Source organism: Loxodonta africana, chromosome 9, assembly GCF_030014295.1.
Source record: "Loxodonta africana isolate mLoxAfr1 chromosome 9, mLoxAfr1.hap2, whole genome shotgun sequence".
In the NCBI taxonomy this organism is placed as follows: domain Eukaryota; kingdom Metazoa; phylum Chordata; class Mammalia; order Proboscidea; family Elephantidae; genus Loxodonta; species Loxodonta africana.
In genome coordinates, this window is record NC_087350.1 from 60626582 (window position 1) to 60644849 (window position 18268).

General features: G+C 42.8%; 1 protein-coding gene across 3 annotated transcripts in view; it reads left to right on the plus strand.

Annotated features, from left to right (window-relative positions):
* ASTN2 (astrotactin 2) overlaps nt 1–18268 on the plus strand; it is a 1052667-nt gene that overhangs the window by 962410 nt on the left and 71989 nt on the right. For all 3 annotated transcript variants that reach the window (XM_064291547.1, XM_064291548.1, XM_064291551.1), the window contains one exon: nt 9231–9372. In XM_064291547.1, the coding sequence (XP_064147617.1) occupies nt 9231–9372 (142 nt within the window). The remainder of the gene's footprint in view (nt 1–9230; nt 9373–18268) is intronic.

Genomic DNA, 18268 nt, shown 5'->3' on the forward strand with positions numbered 1-18268 from the left:
TTCCCCTCTACTTTTTAAAAATACGTTTCACTTATTTTTGGCAGCAATATACATAAGCAAACACATATCCATTCACGATTTCAATATGAACAGTTCAATAACATTGGCTACATACTTCACATCACATTGTGTCACCACTCTATCTCTATCCATATTGTCTCATCACCATTACCTTAGGCTCCCTGCCCCTTAGAGTTCTCATCTGTGCTTTAGATTAACTGTTGTCAGGTTAACTCATATAGCTAATTCTTTATAAGAGTGCTTTGCTCAAGGCAAACAGTTTTTATTTATTGGGCTAAACTATCGTTTAGTTTAACGATCATTTCATGGGATAGTTTTGGCTCAAGGTGTACAGATTATTTCTGAGCATAATTTTCAGGGGTTCCCTCAGTCTCAATGTATCCAGTAAGTCTTGTTTCCATATTAGTTTGAAGTTCTATTCTATGCTTTTCCTCCTTTTGATCAGGATCCATCTGCTGGGTACTGAATCAAAATGTTCAGTAACCAGGCACCATCTTCTTCTTCTGGTCTCATTGTAATGGAGGTAGTAGTTTATGACGTAATTAAATGTGCAGTCCATTTCCTTCCCTGATTCCTGGGTTTCCTTCTTCCTCTGCTGTTCCAAGTGAATAGAGACCGATCATTGTGTCTTGGGAGGTCGCTGGCAACGTTTTAAAACCCCACGCACTACTTACCAAACTAAGAGGTAGAACAGAAACTATGAAAACAAGGTTAGGCCAATTGACTGGATAGACCCAGGAAGCCATAACCCTAAACCTTGGAGAAGGCCTTTTTGAGGAGTGAGATGTAAGGAGAGATCTGGATATGGAGAGGGAATGAGCTTTACAAAGTTTCAGGGATGAGCCCTGCAGGAGTAGAGACCATAGGTGCATAGGCCCTGCGGTGGGAGCATGCCTCGTATGTTAGAGGGGTAAGAAAAATGCCAGGGTGGCCTGAGAGAGAGGCAGTGAGGTCAGGGAAGACGGGACCAGAGGAAGCAGGACCTTGAAGATTCTCAGCTGAATTATTCTGTTGAATAGTAGGATCTTTGTATTCCCAGCCTTAGGTGGTGTTTTACGACAGGAAAGGCTCGGGTTTTGGAGCCTGACAGCTCTGGATCTGAATTCCAGCCTTGTTACTTTGATGGAGTGTGACCTTGGGCAACTTGCTTAAGATCTGTGAACATTTTTTTTCTCTTTTTCATTTATAAAATGGGAATCATAAAACATACCTCATAGGATTTGTACCTTGTAGGACTCCTGGTGGCCAGTAACAGAAAACAAATATAAAGGAGCTTTGGTAGAAAAGGAAAAATACTCATGTACCTGAAATATCCAAGGGTAAATCTAGCTTCAGACACAACTGGGTCCAGGTCTTCAAATGATATCATCAGGACTTGGTCTGATTGGCCAGGCCTGGATCACATTTTTTTTTTTTTTTTTTTAAGCCTGATCATTGATCACATGCCCACTTCTGGAGCATAGAGGGATCTTAGCTCCACCTGAATCATAAAGACTAAGACTGGGGAAGTACTGGTTCCTCAATGGAAAACTGGGGTTCTGTTGGCAGAAGACAGTCCCTGGGTGGCGGAAATGGTGTGCACTCAACTACTAACCTAAAGGTTGTCAGTTCAAACATAACCAGCGGCACTGTGGAAGAAAGGCCTGGCGATCCACTTCAGTAAAGATTACAGCCAAGACAACCCTGTGAGGCAGCTCTACTCTGTCACATGGGTTCACCATGAGTTAGAATCAACTCCATGGCAACAGCTTTGGGTTTTGTTGGGTTTATTGGCAGAAGAAGAAATAGGTCCAGAGCAGGTCACAGCAACAGATGTCCACTAGAGGGCTGAGGTGGGAATTAGCTGGAAGTCCCTTAGCAAGATGTCTGGCACATGGGCGCTCTTGGTAGATATTTACTAGCTCACCATTGCCTTTTTTGGAGCTCTTATGTTTTTTGGCAGTGCCTTCTCTCCTGTACTGCGTGAGTCCTATGCACTCTGAAACGGATCGATCACTCAGGAGACAGCCTGGCACTTCTCAGTAGGAGTTCTAACGCCAGGTGCTGGCATTGGGCAGCTTTAGCCACTAAAGTTCAGTTCCGCAAAATTCAGTGCATGCTGCCTAGCCGGCCCCGTGCTGGGTACTGATGACACAAAGGTGACACTTAAGGCAAAACACAGTTCCTGCCTAAAGTATCTCACAGTCTGGAGGCAAATGTGATTTAGTAGGGAAGGCAAGGTCTTTCAATTCCAAATGACCTTGTTCAGGCCTGTACTCTACCTTTCCTAGTGGATGCTGTTAAGCAATTTATTTAACCTCTCTTGAACCTGTTTCCTCATCTGTAAAAGCACAATAAACCTAATTCATTGGGTTGTATTGACTATTAATCAAGACATGGGTTGTTTTGAATATTTTATAAAGGCAGTTAACTAAAAGGATCTAGCTTTGCTCATGCACATAATAAGAGCCAAATAAACATTCCTCTTTCCTCTCTACTTGCTGCCTTCCCTTTTTTCTCCCCCTTCCCTCCCTTCCTTCCTTCCAAAATGATTTCGTTTTGCAAAAAGCAGGAAGGTTCTAGAGAGTTAGGTATTGTGCAGTATATTTAAAAGCAACTGAATTTCACCACTAAAAATGTTGCCATCAGACAAATTCATGAGACTTAAAGAGGTGCAGTGGTTAAGAACGTGGTCACTAACCAAAAGGTCAGCAGTTTGAATCCACCAGCTGCTCCTTGGAAACACTATGGGACAGTTCTACTCTGTCCTGTAGAGTCACTGAGTCAGAATTGACTCAGCGGCAACAGGTTTTATGGAGATGATTAACATGCTTGACTGCTAACTAAAAGGTGGGAAGTTTGAGTCCACACAAAGGTACCTCAGAAGAAAGACCTGGCAATCTACTTCTGAAAAATCAGCCATTAAATCCTTATGAAGTATAGGGCTACTCTAACACACATGGGGTGACCATGAGTTTTTGTTTTTAAATAGGGTACCGTAGCGGGGTGGAGGAGCACTAACATTGGTAAACCACCCATGTATCAGCTATGCTATATATACCATCTCATTTATTCCTCACCAAATTCTCTCAAATGCGTGTTATCATCTAGTTTCCATATGAGGAAGCAGTCTCCAAGAGCTTAATTTTCCTGCCCTAGATACTAAAATGCATAAGTGGTGGAAACAGGCCTCCCCTACCCCTCAGCCCTGCTCTCTCTCCACTTCCTCATACCACCATTACAACAAAGGTGAGAATCATCACACGCTGGTTCTTTTCACCTAAGATATTATCGTTTTTTGGAAGAAACGAACCAACAGCAGCTGATAAATGTGAGTCCCTTCCTGGTTGCCTTTTTGGCACCGACAAGGTCTCCACAGGGATTTCTACCTTTGCCCAGTGAAGAAGAGGTGGGGGGTGGGTGGATGCAGAGCCCCGGTTTCTCCCCTCCCCGGCACCATGGCAAGGAGCATCTGCAGGTTAGAGAGGCCAGCCCCAGGATAGCCCCTAAATCCCCTTGGTGCTTCTTGAAAAGAGTGTGGAGTCCTGAGCTGGGGACCTTTCTCCCCACCTGGGCTAAATAACTCACTGCTTCTGCCCTTTCCATTTTGGAATTTCTTTGCTGCTTTTCTCCCAACCTGTTTTCAATTTGCTCTTGTGGCCGGCTTTGACTGTGACCTCAACTCAATCAGAAGCAAGAGGGTGAGGGGAGAAACAGAGCCAGAGGGGAAACAAGGAGACAGACGATTGAGGGAGCAATGAAAGGGGAGGGAGAAAGAATGGAGGCAGGGGGTGGGGCTTTTTAGAAAACTGCTCTGTGCTTTGTTGGGTTGGTTCTGAAGCTTCAGCAGAATTGTGATTAACCTTTTCTGTGGAACGGAATGAGCGCAAGTCTGAGTGGATAAAGAAATGTGTGGGGGTCTGGCCCAAGCCCACTCGGGTTACAGCCCCAGAAGAGCCGTAATGGGGAACAGGCACATTCCTGTACAGCGACTCTCAGCTCCCTATCTGTTTTCAAGGAAAGAAAAACAGGAAAAGAATGTTAGAGACTTGGACAGGCATGGGTGAGGCAGCCCAAGCGGCCTGGGTCCTAGGAGGGTCTGCCCTGTGGCCGTGACAACGACGAGGGAGGCGGGCACAGAAGCGTCCTAGGCAAGGGTGGCCCAGTGGAAGGTGCCTGGATTAAGAGGCAAGAGATCTGGATTTAATTCTGGACTCTGCTGCTGCGTAGCTGTGAAGTCTTAAATGAGTGTACAACTTCCCTGAGCCTCTGTGTTTCCATCAGGGAATGCGGCAGAAGTCTAGGACAAACTTTTTAGGCAATAAAAACCCATTGCCATAGAGTCGTTTCCGACTCATAGTGACCCTGTAGGACAGAGTAGAAATGCCCCCATGGGGTTTCCAAGGCTGTTATCTTTTCGAAAGCAGACTGCCACATCTTTCTCCTGTGGAGTAGCTGGTGGGTTCAAACCGTCCACCTTTTGACTAGCAGCTAAGCATTTAATCACTGTGCCACAGGGCTCCTTTTTTTTTTTTTTAAGCAATAGAACTTTGAAATCAAGGTTTATTTTGAACAGTTTTTTTTTTTTTAAATTAAATTCAATGTTGGCTCTCAATATATTAAATGGATCAAACTGGAGTTGCCATGGTTGAAAGTTGATGTGGATATGGGGCAGACAGGACCCCAGCATCTTCTTACCTCTGGAGTTCTGTATATTCTAATTTGCAAACCACGATTAGAATATATTACATACTGGAAGTCTACTGAACTCCTTATAATTCTCCTGGACTTTTTTATCTTTCTCAGAGATTCCAAGCTTAAGAAGATGGAAGGGTGTGACTGGCCAAGCATATAGTGAATGCCCAGTAAATATATATTACATTCATCTTGAATAACACACATTGCCATCGAGTGGATTCCGACTCAGGATTCCGACTCATAGTAACCCTATAGGATAAAGTAGAACTCCGCCATAGGGTTTCAAGGGAATGGCTGGTGGATTCGAACTGCCAGCCTTTTGATTAGCAGCTGTAGCTCTTAACTTCTGTGTCACCAGGGCTCCCATCTTGAATAAGGTGGCCAGAAATTGAGGAGCAAGGACTTCTGGGGCAACTTTGAAAGCTCCTCAGGTCTCATCAATTTTTATCTCGTTGGCTGGCTGTTATAAGTCTCAGTTATGAAAAGACCAAGTTTTTGTTCCAAATCTACCTCTTATCTCTGTGTAGCCAGGGACATGCCACTTTGCTTCTCTGGGCTTCAGTTTAGTCATCTGTGAAAGAAGCAGATTGGATAAAAAATACTTATTAAGGGTCCTTAATTCTCTGTTATGATGGCAACACCAATAACAATCATGATAGCTAATATATTTGTTGAGCTCTTAGCTGTGCCAAGCATTGTGCTAATTGATTAGTATGCAATATCTCATTTGATGTTCACAACGGTACTGTAAATAAGATACTATTATTATCCCCATTTTATGTATGAGGAAACAGACAAAGAGAGCTTAAGAAATTTGCCGAAGGGAAGGTGTAAAGGAGCTATACCAGGATTTAAACCTAGGCAATGTAAATTCAGACCCCAAGCTCTTAGCCACTGCACTGTATTATTGCTCATTAAATTGTACAGCTGCCAAACATGGAGCCCGGAATGTTGTGGAACACAATGCATGTGTTGAATTGCACTGACCTGTTTTTGTGCATCCAGAAGCTCCCAGAGCTTTCTTAGTTCCCCTCTCCACTAGGTGAGGGATGACCAGTAAGTGGTCACCTTATGCACCTGTCTCCATCTAGATTGCATTTAAACCTTCTGAAATAGAGTGCCAAGAAAAGCAACCTTACAATTTACTTTATGGGTCTGCTCTTGTATTTAACAACCCTTCCTGTTGTCAGATTACAAGCTGTAGAAGGTCAGGGACCATTTCTTTTATTGGCTCATTCCCCAAGCTCATAGAACTAAGAAAGTGGCATGAATTCAACTGCAAATTGAGAAGAATTGAGAAAGCTTACTGTCCAACACTGTTATTTTAAAACTTTCTCTAGGAGGCAGCATAGTATAAAAGAAAAGTTTTGACTTTGGAGTTTGAAGGGCAGGGGTTCAAATCTCATTCTGTGCCTTCCTAGCCTTGTGAGTTTACCCTTAACTGTGCAACTGGGGTAATAACACTTCACTTATTTGCTTGCTGTGAGGATTGAATAGAAAGAAGAAAAAAGTGTGTGCTAAAAGTCAGTTCTCTTCCTTTTAACTTTTTCCATCACAGGTCATTAGCATATGTAGTCCCAGATAGAATTAGGTACTAAGTACCCTTATAATGCCTTGAATATGACTAATTTTCTACTCTAATTTTGTCACTTAAGCTAAACCTATAAACCTTAGAACTGTATGCCCATCTTACTGACCTGATATATTTATAGAACTTTTACTTGTGGTCCAGATTATTCTGAAAATCATAAAAATATCTGGAAAGCTAAACCCATTTGAAAATGAATGACAGCCATCTTTTGGCTTCAAAACAGTTTATTAATACAGGCCATAAGCATATTCAATTCCCTCATGAAAAGCCAACTCTTTCAAGGGCTATCTTTAAACAAATTGAAAAGCAGACAGACACAGATCCAAGCTCAAAGAAAATACGAACAACCAGACTCGTAATTCTGAGAAACCAAGTGTAACAAGGCTCTCACTTCATCCAATCAATAATCCCATGCCTTTTCCTCTCTTGTCTTCACTTTTCACCCTGCCTTATGTCGCTCTGCATTGGTACCTACTGGAAGGAGATAGTGTTAGTTTATGGTTGTACTAGGGGAGAAGCTGACGTAAGAGACTGAAAGGAGAAATAGGGGGTAACGAAATTTTTCCAGCAAAACCTCTGGTTCTAGAAAAATAACGTCTTTCTAGACTCTTAGCCTTTCTTTATGGACTCCTTACGGCTGCTAACCAAAAGGCTGGCAGTTCTAACCCGCCAGGCACTCCTTGGAAACTCTGTGGGGCAGTTCTACTCTGTCCTATAGGGTCGCTATGAGTCGGAATCAACTCAACGGCAGTGGGTTTGATTTTTTTTTTTTCCTTTTTAATCCATAAGTAATTATTAACCCCTTGTTACAGTTTTTTTTTTTTGTTACAGAAAGGAATACTGAAAGGTTAAGTGACTTGCAGTAAATGGTAGAAATGAAATTCAGTGTCAGGTCTGTCTGGCAATAGAATTGCATATTGACACGACGGCGATGGGTTTTTGGGTAACATTAGCTTGATTTAGACATTTGCTCTTGTATCTACATATCAGTTCTGTGAACTGTGTGTCTTCTTTGTAAAAAGTGAAAAACAAAAACCACTACCCATCGGATCTGCTCTATTGGACCATGGGGACAAATACATTACAGAGCAGTTATCCAGCTGAATTCCAGGGCCATCCAGGCAATTCAGTCAGACCAGTGATAGAGGATTCACTTGTGAGTGAAGAATGCACCTTTTCTTTGAAAGATGAACAGGAAGTGCTATGTAGATTCTGACCATGCATTCCCTGGGAGAGAGCACCTTGTGGCTTCTCTGGGTCTCAGTCTCCTCAGACACTTGGCTGACATAACTGGGCCATGGTGGCTATGTTATGGTAGCCTGTCCTTAAAGCCAGGTAGAGAGGATACAGTTGAACAAACATTTTCCTCTTCTGTGTTACTGAAGGTATATGTGAGTAGAGGGTATGAGGGACTCCACACCAGGAGAAGGGGAACAAGGAAGCAACAGTTGGGAGGCCTCATAGTATTTTATACTGTGTGGTATAAAATATCCCACATGTCAGTTTTTCTCCTAAATCATCTGATTTTAGAATTGGAAGAGAACTTAGAGGCCATTTAGTCTGGCTCATTTACTTTATTTTAAAGTAATTTTTATTGATTTTTTTCCCCTCGTTACCAAAGCAGTGTAGCTTATTGTAGATAATTTTAAAAATAGAGATAGGCAAAAATAAGGGAGAAAAAGTCACCATTATCTTACTCTCCAGACAAAGCACTCTTAAGCATCTTCTATATTTTATTCTTTCTCTAAGTACAAATACATGTAAAATTTCTACCAAAATTTGGATTATTCTGTAATAATGTAATTTTTTTAACTTAAAACTATGTCATGAATATATTTTCATATGACTTCATATTCTTCCACAATATTATTTTTAATGGGTATAAAATATCCCATTGCATCATTGAATTATAATTGGTGTTGCTGTTTCTCTATTGTTGAACATTTAGTCGTTTCTAAATTCTTGCTAATATAGATAAAAAAAAAAAATTTTTTTTTGATGGTATTGCTATATTTATCCTCATAACTTAATCTTTGTGCACATCTGTTTTTACATTATTTTTTCTTAAAACCATAATAGTGATTCTATCACCTCCACTTTACAGAAAGGAAAACTGAGGTGTAGACATGGGCATTTAGTTGTTTAAATCTATACAGCAAATTCTTACCAGAGCTAAGGCAAGAGCTCAAGATTCTAGATATTCTTTTTAATCTTCTTTGCTTTCTAGTCTTCTTTTCCTCTCTGTAGTGAACTATAGCTGCTTCCTCAAATTCAGCGGCAGCATTGACTTTTATAAACCATGGAGGTCAGGAATTGCAAGTTTGTGGCACTTGTTCTTCCACTTCCCCCCCAGTAACCATGACCTTCATCGATTATGAAATCATGGCGCTCTTTCTCCTTAGCTGGACTGGGTCTCCTTGTCTATCTCAATGTAACACTCTGTGAATCTAGTAAGAGTGCATGAGTGTCCATGTGACATGAAACCTATTTTATATCCTTAGCTGATTGAACTCCTTCATTATACAAAGAAGGAAAATGCAATTCCAAGAAAGAAGGGCCTTGCTCAAGGTTTAAGAAAAAATTGGTGGCAGTGCCAAAGCCAAAATGGTTACTCAGAAAGAAAGCACAATTCCCAATCCCCTTGCTGCCATTTCATGCATTTTGTATATACAATAATTTACCTTATATGAGCTTTGCTACAATCTCATAAAGGTAGGTATTAGTATCCCTGCTTTACAGATGAGAAAACTGAGGCCTAAATGTAAGCAAAGGGTCATGGTGGCCTAGATGATAACTTGCATCATTTTCAGATCCTGTGCTTTTTCTGTCCACTAATCTTCCTGACAATGGTGTCCAGACATTTGATGGGTTCGGATGGCAACACGAATGTTTTTTCACTAAGCATGAGCTGGGGAGCTCATTTTTCTTTGTCTCCCTCTAGGAGAATTCCTGAGTTTTGCCGATGACTTACTCTCTGGCCTGGGCACATCTTGCGTAGCAGCTGGTCGAAGCCATGGAGAGGTCCCTGAAGTCAGTATCTACTCGGTCATCTTCAAGTGTCTGGAGCCTGACGGTCTCTACAAGTAAGACATGTTGGATGTGTGGGGAGCATGGAGCCAACAGGGCGATCATCAGCCTAGGAAGAAAGGCATGAGTAATTCTGTCCAGGCCAGCAAAGGTTTTGTTGGCCAACCTGCGTGTGCACCTTGAGATGCTAAGGTTTAGAACTGTCTACTGGCAAGTGTTAAAGGGCTAGGTAGCCCAGAGACTCAAAACCATTCCTCTTACTGATGAAGAATTTGCAGCCCAGAGAGGGCAAGTGGCTTGCTCAAGATCACAGAGCAAGTTACCAAGGAAGGCTGGGTATTCTTTTCTTTCTGCCTTGCTATCTCCTCTGAAAAAAATTAGATTTAGCATATCTGTAATATATATGGAAGCCCTGGTGGCGTAGTGGTTAAGTGCTAACCAAAAGGTCGGCAGTTTGAATCCACTAGACACTCCTTGGGAACTTTATGGGGCAGTTCTACTCTGTTCTATAGGGTCACTGTGAGTCGGAATTGACTCGATCGCAACGGGTTTGGTTTTTTTACAGGTAATATATATTCATTTTTTTTGTTGTTATTAATAGATGCAGCCAGTACCTTGGAAATAATGCCATCATCACTCCTCGTAGAGTGCATTGGAGTTATTCCCTCCAAGCTTCTCCAAGAAGAAGTCGCTCTGAGACTCATCTGTCTGTCTCAAAAGGGAAATGGGACTCATTTTTCTTTTGTTTCCCACCTTAATAAGTGGTGCTGCATCCCAGTACAGCCATCATAAGCTATAATATATAGCTCTACAGACAACTCTTTTCATGCACCCTAATTATGAAACCATAGGCCACCTCCCTTACCAATCTAAAAAGCTGCAGTCGTTAAGAAGTACCCTCATTCACCAATTATTCAACTCGTTCACTCATTCTTTCGCTCACACACCCAAGTGATTTATTCAGGCAGTCATGAATCCATTCATCCAGGCACCACATTCATCCATATAGTTTTTCATCAGCTATTATACTCAATCATTCAATCACATATGCATTCATCAATTCTTTCATTCATTCACATTTTTATTTATGTATTCACAACTCATCTAATAATTCAAGAGGCATTTTCTGAGGATTTCCTATGTCCCAATACTGTGCAAGGGACTGTGGGTATGAATGTGACTAAGACAGAGTGCCTATCCTCAGGTAACTTATAACCTAATGGTGTGGATTCAAATATGGCTTTGACATTTTTAGTTATGTGATCTTGAATAAATCAGCTTACCTCCATAAGTCTAGTTTTAACCTTTGTAAAATATGAATAATAAAATCTAGATTATAGAGTTGTATAAGAATTAAACAAGAAACATCTTAACACATTATCTCAAAGTAAGTGCTCAATAAATATTAATCCCTTACAATCTGCACATATCTCTTACTCCCAAAACATATTCCATCTCTTCTTTCCTTTCCTTATCTGAAGGATTATGTTTCTAAAGACTATGGTGCCTTTTTGAAGACTTGACATATTCAGGCTCACTGGTAACACCTACTGCAGTTATGCACCAAAATCACAAAGCTCACAATATGCTAGGAATTGGGCCTTCTGATCCCAACTCTGCCACTATCTCTGAGATCTTGGGACCCAAGTTTGATCTTCCACACGATAGCAAAGCAGTTGGAACAGTAAGAAGTGCTCTGTGAATGGAACCCCTGACCTACTGATCTCTTTCAGTGGAGTATCTGGGTAAACTTCACAGAGAAGGCAGTATGTGCTTTAGGGCATAAAGAGTAACTACAGTCGTCAAAAGGGTCCCTGGTGGCACAAATGGTTAAGTGCTAGGCTGCTAATGGAAAGGTTGGAGGTTCGAACCCATCTTTCTGCAGGAGAAAGACTTGGCGATCTGCTCCCATAAAGAGTACAGCCAAGAAAATCCTTTGGAGAAGTTCTACTATGTCACATGGCGCCACTATGAGTTGGAATCAACTTGATGACTACCAACAACAACAACACAGTCTTCATAGTGAGTGGTGGGATTGGGACCCAGACCACGAGAGAGTGACTCTGCAGCCTCTTTATCACTAAACTCATCGGTGAAATACAAGTGTTCTGGTAGATGAAGGTCTGTAAGGTCTCCTTCAACTCTAAAAATATAGGTTTGTATGGAGAAAGTGGCATTGTTGAAAGATTTTCTGATAGCTGTCTGTCTTAGTCATCTATAACAGAAATACTGCAAGTAGTTGGCTTTAACAAAGAGAATTTTATTCTCTCACAATCTAGAAGGCTAGAAGTTCAAATTCAGGGTGCTAGCTCCAGGGGAAAGTGTTCTCCTTCTGTCAGCTCTAGGGGAAAGTCCTTGTCATCAATCTTTCCTGGTTGAGTTGCTTCCCAGCACAGGGACCCTGGGTCCAAAGGATACACTATTCTCCTGACTCTTGTTTCTTGGTGGTATGAAGTCCCCCTGTCTCTCTGATCAGTTCTCTCTTTTGTATCTCAAAAGAGGTTGACTTAAAACACAATCTAATCTTGTTGATTGTGTCCTGCCTCATTAACATAACTGCCGCTAATCCAACCTCATTAACATAGAAGTAGGATTTACAACACATAGGAAAATCACATCAGGTCACACAATGGTAGATAACCACACGATGCTGGAAATCACGGCCTAGCCAAGTTGACACACATTTTGGGAGGACACAATTCAATCCATAACACTCTCTGGTTCCTCTGTCCCTCGTGTGTCACACAACATAAACTGGAGACAGAGAGACCTGGGTTGAAATCTCTGCCCTGACTGTTACCAGTTGTGTGATGTTGAGCGAGTTTCTCAACCTTCAAGCCTCCAGTTCTTCCTCAGTGACAATGGGAATAATATGGCCTCTAGCTCGCTGGGACCCCAGGAGGCTTTGATGAGATAATGCACAAAAGCTCCCCACTCAGTTGTGAGCTCCTAGGAGGAGCTGTTATCACTGTTGCTGTCCTTCTTGTAGTAAATATTAATTTTGAATGCCTCCGTCCCCACCCCTACTCCTATTCGCTGACCACTGGGAGAGATGGCATCTAGCAGAGAAGAACAGAGCCCTGGCAGGTGGCTCCTATCCACTGTCTCTGGGTGACATTGTGGGGACTTAGCTTTAGCTGGGCTGGAATCCTACAGGCCCATTATGTAGACAGCAGTGAAATGTTTTATGGAACCCCAAAAGCAATTACCACTGAGAGCTGACAAATCAACTGCCATCCTTTGAAAGTGATGAATACTTCCCCCACCCCTTCTTTTCCTCACTGCCTGACAACCACCCCCCTTCCCATCTCTTAAAATGGGGAACATCCTTTCATCCTCTGTCTTGGAAATGTGCTTGTCCCAAACTCTGAGCACTTCTTTCTTCTTCTTCTTTTTTTTTTTTCTTTTTGAAATTGATTTTATTAATGGCCCTGGGACCTGAGCCACTCTGACCAGGAGCCAGGGTGTTGTTTGGAACAGTCTCTTATCCCACTGGCGGCTCTCCTCCCATGAAGTCTGACCCACTCAGTCTCAAGTTTTAAAGTAGTTCCAGTGTCAGTTCTTGGGGTTTCTCATTTTCTGCTTGCTCATTCCTTACCAAAATTTGTTTTCTTCCTCTTGGGCCAAAAGGGCTGTGTGTGGAAGTAGAAAGAGGGCAGGGTTTAGGGTCAGGTTGAGCTAAGTGTGAGTCCTGGTTCTGCCACATACTTATTCATAATTGGCCCTGGAGCAAATCACTTTTCACTGTTCTATACAATAGTTTCTTCTACCAGAAAAGGGGGATTAAATGAGAAATTCCACAAACAGGTTTTATCAAAAGGCTTGGCACCTAGGAAGTCTGCAGGAAAGGTTAGTTTAATTCTTCTTTTTCCCACTCCCCTCTCCCTGACTCAGTCTCTGAATATCAGTGTTTTTTTCTTCCTAGGATAATCCTGGAGGAATTGGTCCCTATGACATAGTTTGGGGTCTCACTAGCCCTGGAAAGTATGATCATTCAGGATCCTTGGAGGAAAAATGGGGTGAAAAGAGAGGATAAGTCCAGAGAAGAGGAGGCTCGGAAAGAGCCAAGTTTTAATTAAGCTCCATTGGATGCCAAACCCTGGTCCATGCTGTCAGAAGGTGTGATGAAAGGATTTAAGTGGACCTAAATGAAGGACCATTTTCTCAGCCAGGAAATCTGGGTTCATATCCCACTACCACCGCCTCTGCCTCTGTGACCTTGGGTAAAGCATTCATATCCTCTCTCTCTTCCTTAGTTTCAGCATCTTTAAGACGGGGGTCCCATTAGTGCCACTCCAGCTTGAGAGGTCTGTGATTTCATAATTTTGCCATAGGATTTAATTGCTGTCTCTCTCTCTTCTTTGCAATCTCCTGAGCTTCCACCCTACTAACTTTTCTGCTTCTCTCACTTTCATTTTGCCTTTCAGGGGACCCCTCTGCTTCTCTGTCTCTCTTTGTCTTTTATTCCTTCTCTAAGTATTCTCTTTGTGCCTTTTTGTCTTTGTCTCTCATTCTTCCTATCATTCCTTCTTTGCCTTTCTGAGCCGCCATTTGTCATTCTCTTAGTTTCTCTTTCTGTGTGTGTATCTCCGTCTCTCCTATTTCTTATTTTACTTTAGTTTCACCCACCTTTCTCCCTGTCTGTCTGGCCCTTTTCCAGCCCCACCCTCTCTCCACCCCACCTAAGAAGGCAAATTGGTTTTGCAGCCCCTCCGTTCATGTAATTGTACACAGCACCACAGGGTGAGACCAATTGGAGGAGTGAAAGTCAAGGCTGATTTTCTGTCCTAAGCTCACCCTGGTGTAATAAAACAGAAACATCAGCACCTGGGCCCTGTTTAAATTGAATTTCCTTGTTTGCTTCATTTGTTTTGCTTTTGGACGAAAACAAACAAAGACCAGTAGAGGGAGAGGGTCCCCAGAAGGTATGACAGTGGGGCCAGCTCCTCCTCCCTTGGGCTGTTGGAGTCCGAGGGTGACCTTGAGCAGGAGTTGCCACTCAGGGTGGATGGGTCAGGCCAGGCTGGGCAGCCATGGTCTTGTGTCCCTGCCTGGCCAGTGGCCTAAACACCCTTCTTGTAACTGTTCCCCAATTTCCTATTACACAAGGAAGTTAACTTCTGTCTTGTCTTGACTTCCTTGCCTTTCTCTAATCATGGGACAGTTGCCAAAAAGTCATGAGCAAACATGCCAGCAGTTTCCAGGCCCAATTCCTGGGGTGGGGAGCTCGTTCTCACACATTCAGAGTCATGCCCCAGGCCTGTCTTCACCTCCCTGGCCTCAGCTCTATGAAGGGAATGCCAAGGGGGCCTGGGTAATGCAGGCATGCACCAACATCCAAGGAGGGACCAAATGCTTAACAGGGAGGCTCCTTCTTAGCAGAGGTGGGAGGGCTGGGGGTATATAAGGAAAACAAAGGTTCTGGAAAAGAGAGGATATTATGATACAAAGATCCTGAAGTCAGGAGTCAGACAGCAAGCCTGGTACTTATGCTCAGTATGACCTTAGGCTAGTCCCTCCCCCTCCTCTAGACTTGATGTTCTCATCTGTGTAATGAAAAGGTTAAACTCAGAGGTCTCTAAAACTTGCACACTGAGTTAGGGATGGAGATGCCAAACCAAGGTTCTAATTTTCAATGATTCCAGACCTTTCTGAATAATAGTAGTAGTAGTATTAGTAGTAATAATAATTTATTGAACATTCACTATGTGCCAGGAACCATGCTAAGGATATTACAAGTACTATCTCATCTAATTCTCCCCGTAACCCTATCTATATGGTACTGTATTTTATCATCTCCTTTTTCACAGATGAGAAAACTGAGCCTAAGTGAGGAAACATTTTGCCCAAGGTAACACGACAAGAAGGGATAGAACTGGGATCCATATCCAAGCAGATTCTAGCAATCCCCTCACCCCCCTACTAGCGCTGCCTATGTTCTTGCCCACCCAAGCACATGGAGTTGTCAGGATACCTAAATGAGGGTAGGTGGAAAAGGGCTTTCTAACTGCAAACAGCACTGTTTGCAAAGGAAAGAGTGCTAGGTTTGAGGACCAGAAGATCCAGATTCCAGTCTAAGAATCCCAGGAGAGGTAGTTCATGCCTCATCATTCTCATCTGGAAAATGGTGATATTAATCATACTTCCCAGATTGTTTCAACAACTGCGAGTAGATGAGAAAATGCTTTGAAATCTGCGTTTGTCAAGGAGCAGTGAGTAAAAGAACGATTAGTTCCTTTAAATCCAACTTCCCCCAACGCACCCACCCATATACACATATTTTTCAATTAGGCCTTTGAAATCAGAGGTGAGTTTTTACCCTAGCTCCAAAACCTATCCAATGTGTGATCTTGGGCAAGTTCTTCACCTCTCTTTCAGTTTTTTCTTCTGTAAAATGGAATCGTAATAGGACCTGTTTCATAGGGTTGTAAAGATTCAATGGATTGAAACATGTAAAGAGCTCAAGATAGCCTCTAGCTCCTTGTCAATGTTTACTAAATGGTGGGAGCAGTAGTAGTAATCACTGTTATTACTATTAGTTTAGTAATTACATACTTTTCCTAAGCCTGGGTCTGCCTTCTTGACACTATTATGCTCACAACATCTCAGTGGAAGAGCAAGCTAAACCTTCATCTCTGACAATGGCCCCTTTAATCATTACTTTCCAGGCACACTTGCCTAGAATGTGACAGTCGCTTTTTAAGGACTTTGCCTCTGTTCTTCCCTTTCCCTGGCATGTCCTTCCTCTGGTTCTTCCCATGATTTGTTTCTAGTCATCCTTCAGATTCATGATTTAATGTCACCTCATTAAAGAGGCCTTTCTTGACCACATTATCTGTGGTAGATCCCTCCTGCTACACACACAGACCCGTGAAACCCACTTTATTTTCTCTGTGGTACTTACTAAAGCTGTGAGGATTTAGTATCTACTTATCTGTTTGTTGTCTGCCTTCTCTCACTAGAATGTCAGCTGCATAAGAGCATGTTCTGTGTTTGTTTTGTTTATCCCTGGTGCCTAGAACAGTGCCTGACACCAATCAGAATCCAATAAATATTTCTTGAATAATTCTAACAAATTCCCAAGTCAATGTAGAAATTCTGGAGATACTAATTTCTCCCTTTCACACGTGTTCTAACCATCTAACTCGTTCTGTCACCAAATATTCAGGGGACACCCACTATGTGCCAGACTAGGTCTAGTACTGTATCTATCTATCCATCTATCAGTCTGTCTGTCTGCCTATTGTCTATCTATCTGTCTGTGTCTATCTGTCCATCTGTCCATCTACCTACCTACCTACCATCTATCATCTAATTTTATCCTCAAAACAACCCTCTAAGACAGCTACTATTATCCTCATCTAACAGATGAAGCTACTAAGGGACAGAGATATTAGGTAACTTGACCAGGACCACAACTAAAGTGGAGAAGCCAAGATTCAAATCCAGATCATTTATTTCCAGAGCCTGAACTCATAATCATCACATTAGATTATGAGAAGAATTGGACGTGTGTAAGTGGTGATGAGGGTGGGGTGGAAGCTCTGGAAAGGGATTTTTCGTGCAAACACCCATCCCTAGATGAGTTGGAAACAATATGGAAAACAAATTCTCAGTTGTCACACCAAAAGCTGACTTGGCTATCACTGAACTCCAAACTTCGTCCTATTCCTTGAGTCCCTGCAGTGCCACACAGTTGAACACATACTCTATGTGAAGAGCCCCGCTCCTCCCTGGAGACATGCTTCCAGTGTCATTTTTGAAATGCCCCTGATCCCCAGCTCTCCTTTGCTCAGTTGTTTCCTAGAGTCTCCAGACTCAAGTGTGTTTCTGCAAACAAGTCCAGACTTCTGGTCCAAGGACACCATTCCAAAAGGCGAGGAGGCTTGAAGCCTTGATGGAGTGTTGCTGGGTCCCCCACTGGCCCCCCAGGACACCTCCCTCCCAAGCATAGCTTGGGCAGCACATCGCAGAAGCAGCCAGGGCCACCACCATAGTTACTATAATTATATATTAGATGAAATCCCAATGTTTCCTTTTATTTACATTCCTACCCTACCCTCTTCATTTCCTCTTCTTGTGCCAAGAATCAGCTCAGAATTTACTGGAAACAGTATGAAAGTCATCAGGAGCCCTCCAGGGATGGCATTCAAAAGTATTTGCCAGATGATAGGAGACCTCAAACATAGAAGGTGAGAAACCTAAGGACCATCATGCCTCTGGCCCTAAGGGGCAATATAGCCTTGGGCAGGTCGTTTCTACTTTGAAGCCCTATTTTCTCCATTAGAAGAAGGATTGAAGGGGCCATCTCACAGGGCCTTCTCATGAATCTGGAGCTGTGCATCTCAGGAGATGATGGAGACAAGGAGACTGACCCAAGCCCCTGGCAATTGGGCAGACAAGGATCTGAGTCCAGATGAAAGAACTGCATTCACGTAAGGCTAGATACTTCCTTTCGGCTTCAGTGACACAATCTGTTCAATGTGTCCCTTTAACCAAGTCTCTAACATGGCCTGGCCAACTTCAGAGGGGACTTTCAGCTCCTGTAAGAGCAGAGATGTACACAGATGAAGACTTCCATGCTGACCAGGGGCCTGGGCTGCAGCCTCGGGACCAATGCGTGCTAAGGCTGCGGCCCAAGGTTGATCCAGGACACGCCAGGGAAAGAAGCCAAGAGGGGGCCGACAGAGTTCCTGTCCTGCTCTCTCTGGCTTTTCCTTTTCACTGCATCTTTCTCATTCCCTTTTTTTTGTCTTGTCTCCCCTCCTTTAGCTCCCCCATCCTTCATGCCCTTTCTTTCTTTGCTTCCTTCCTTCCTTTCTTGTTTCCTTCCTGTTTTTTCAACATCTCTCCTTTGCTTTCCTCTTCTGTCCATTTCTTTATTGTTTGTCTGATTCTTTTCTTCTTTTCCCTCTCCTCTCTCCTGTGTCTGTCTGCCACTGTCTTTTTGTG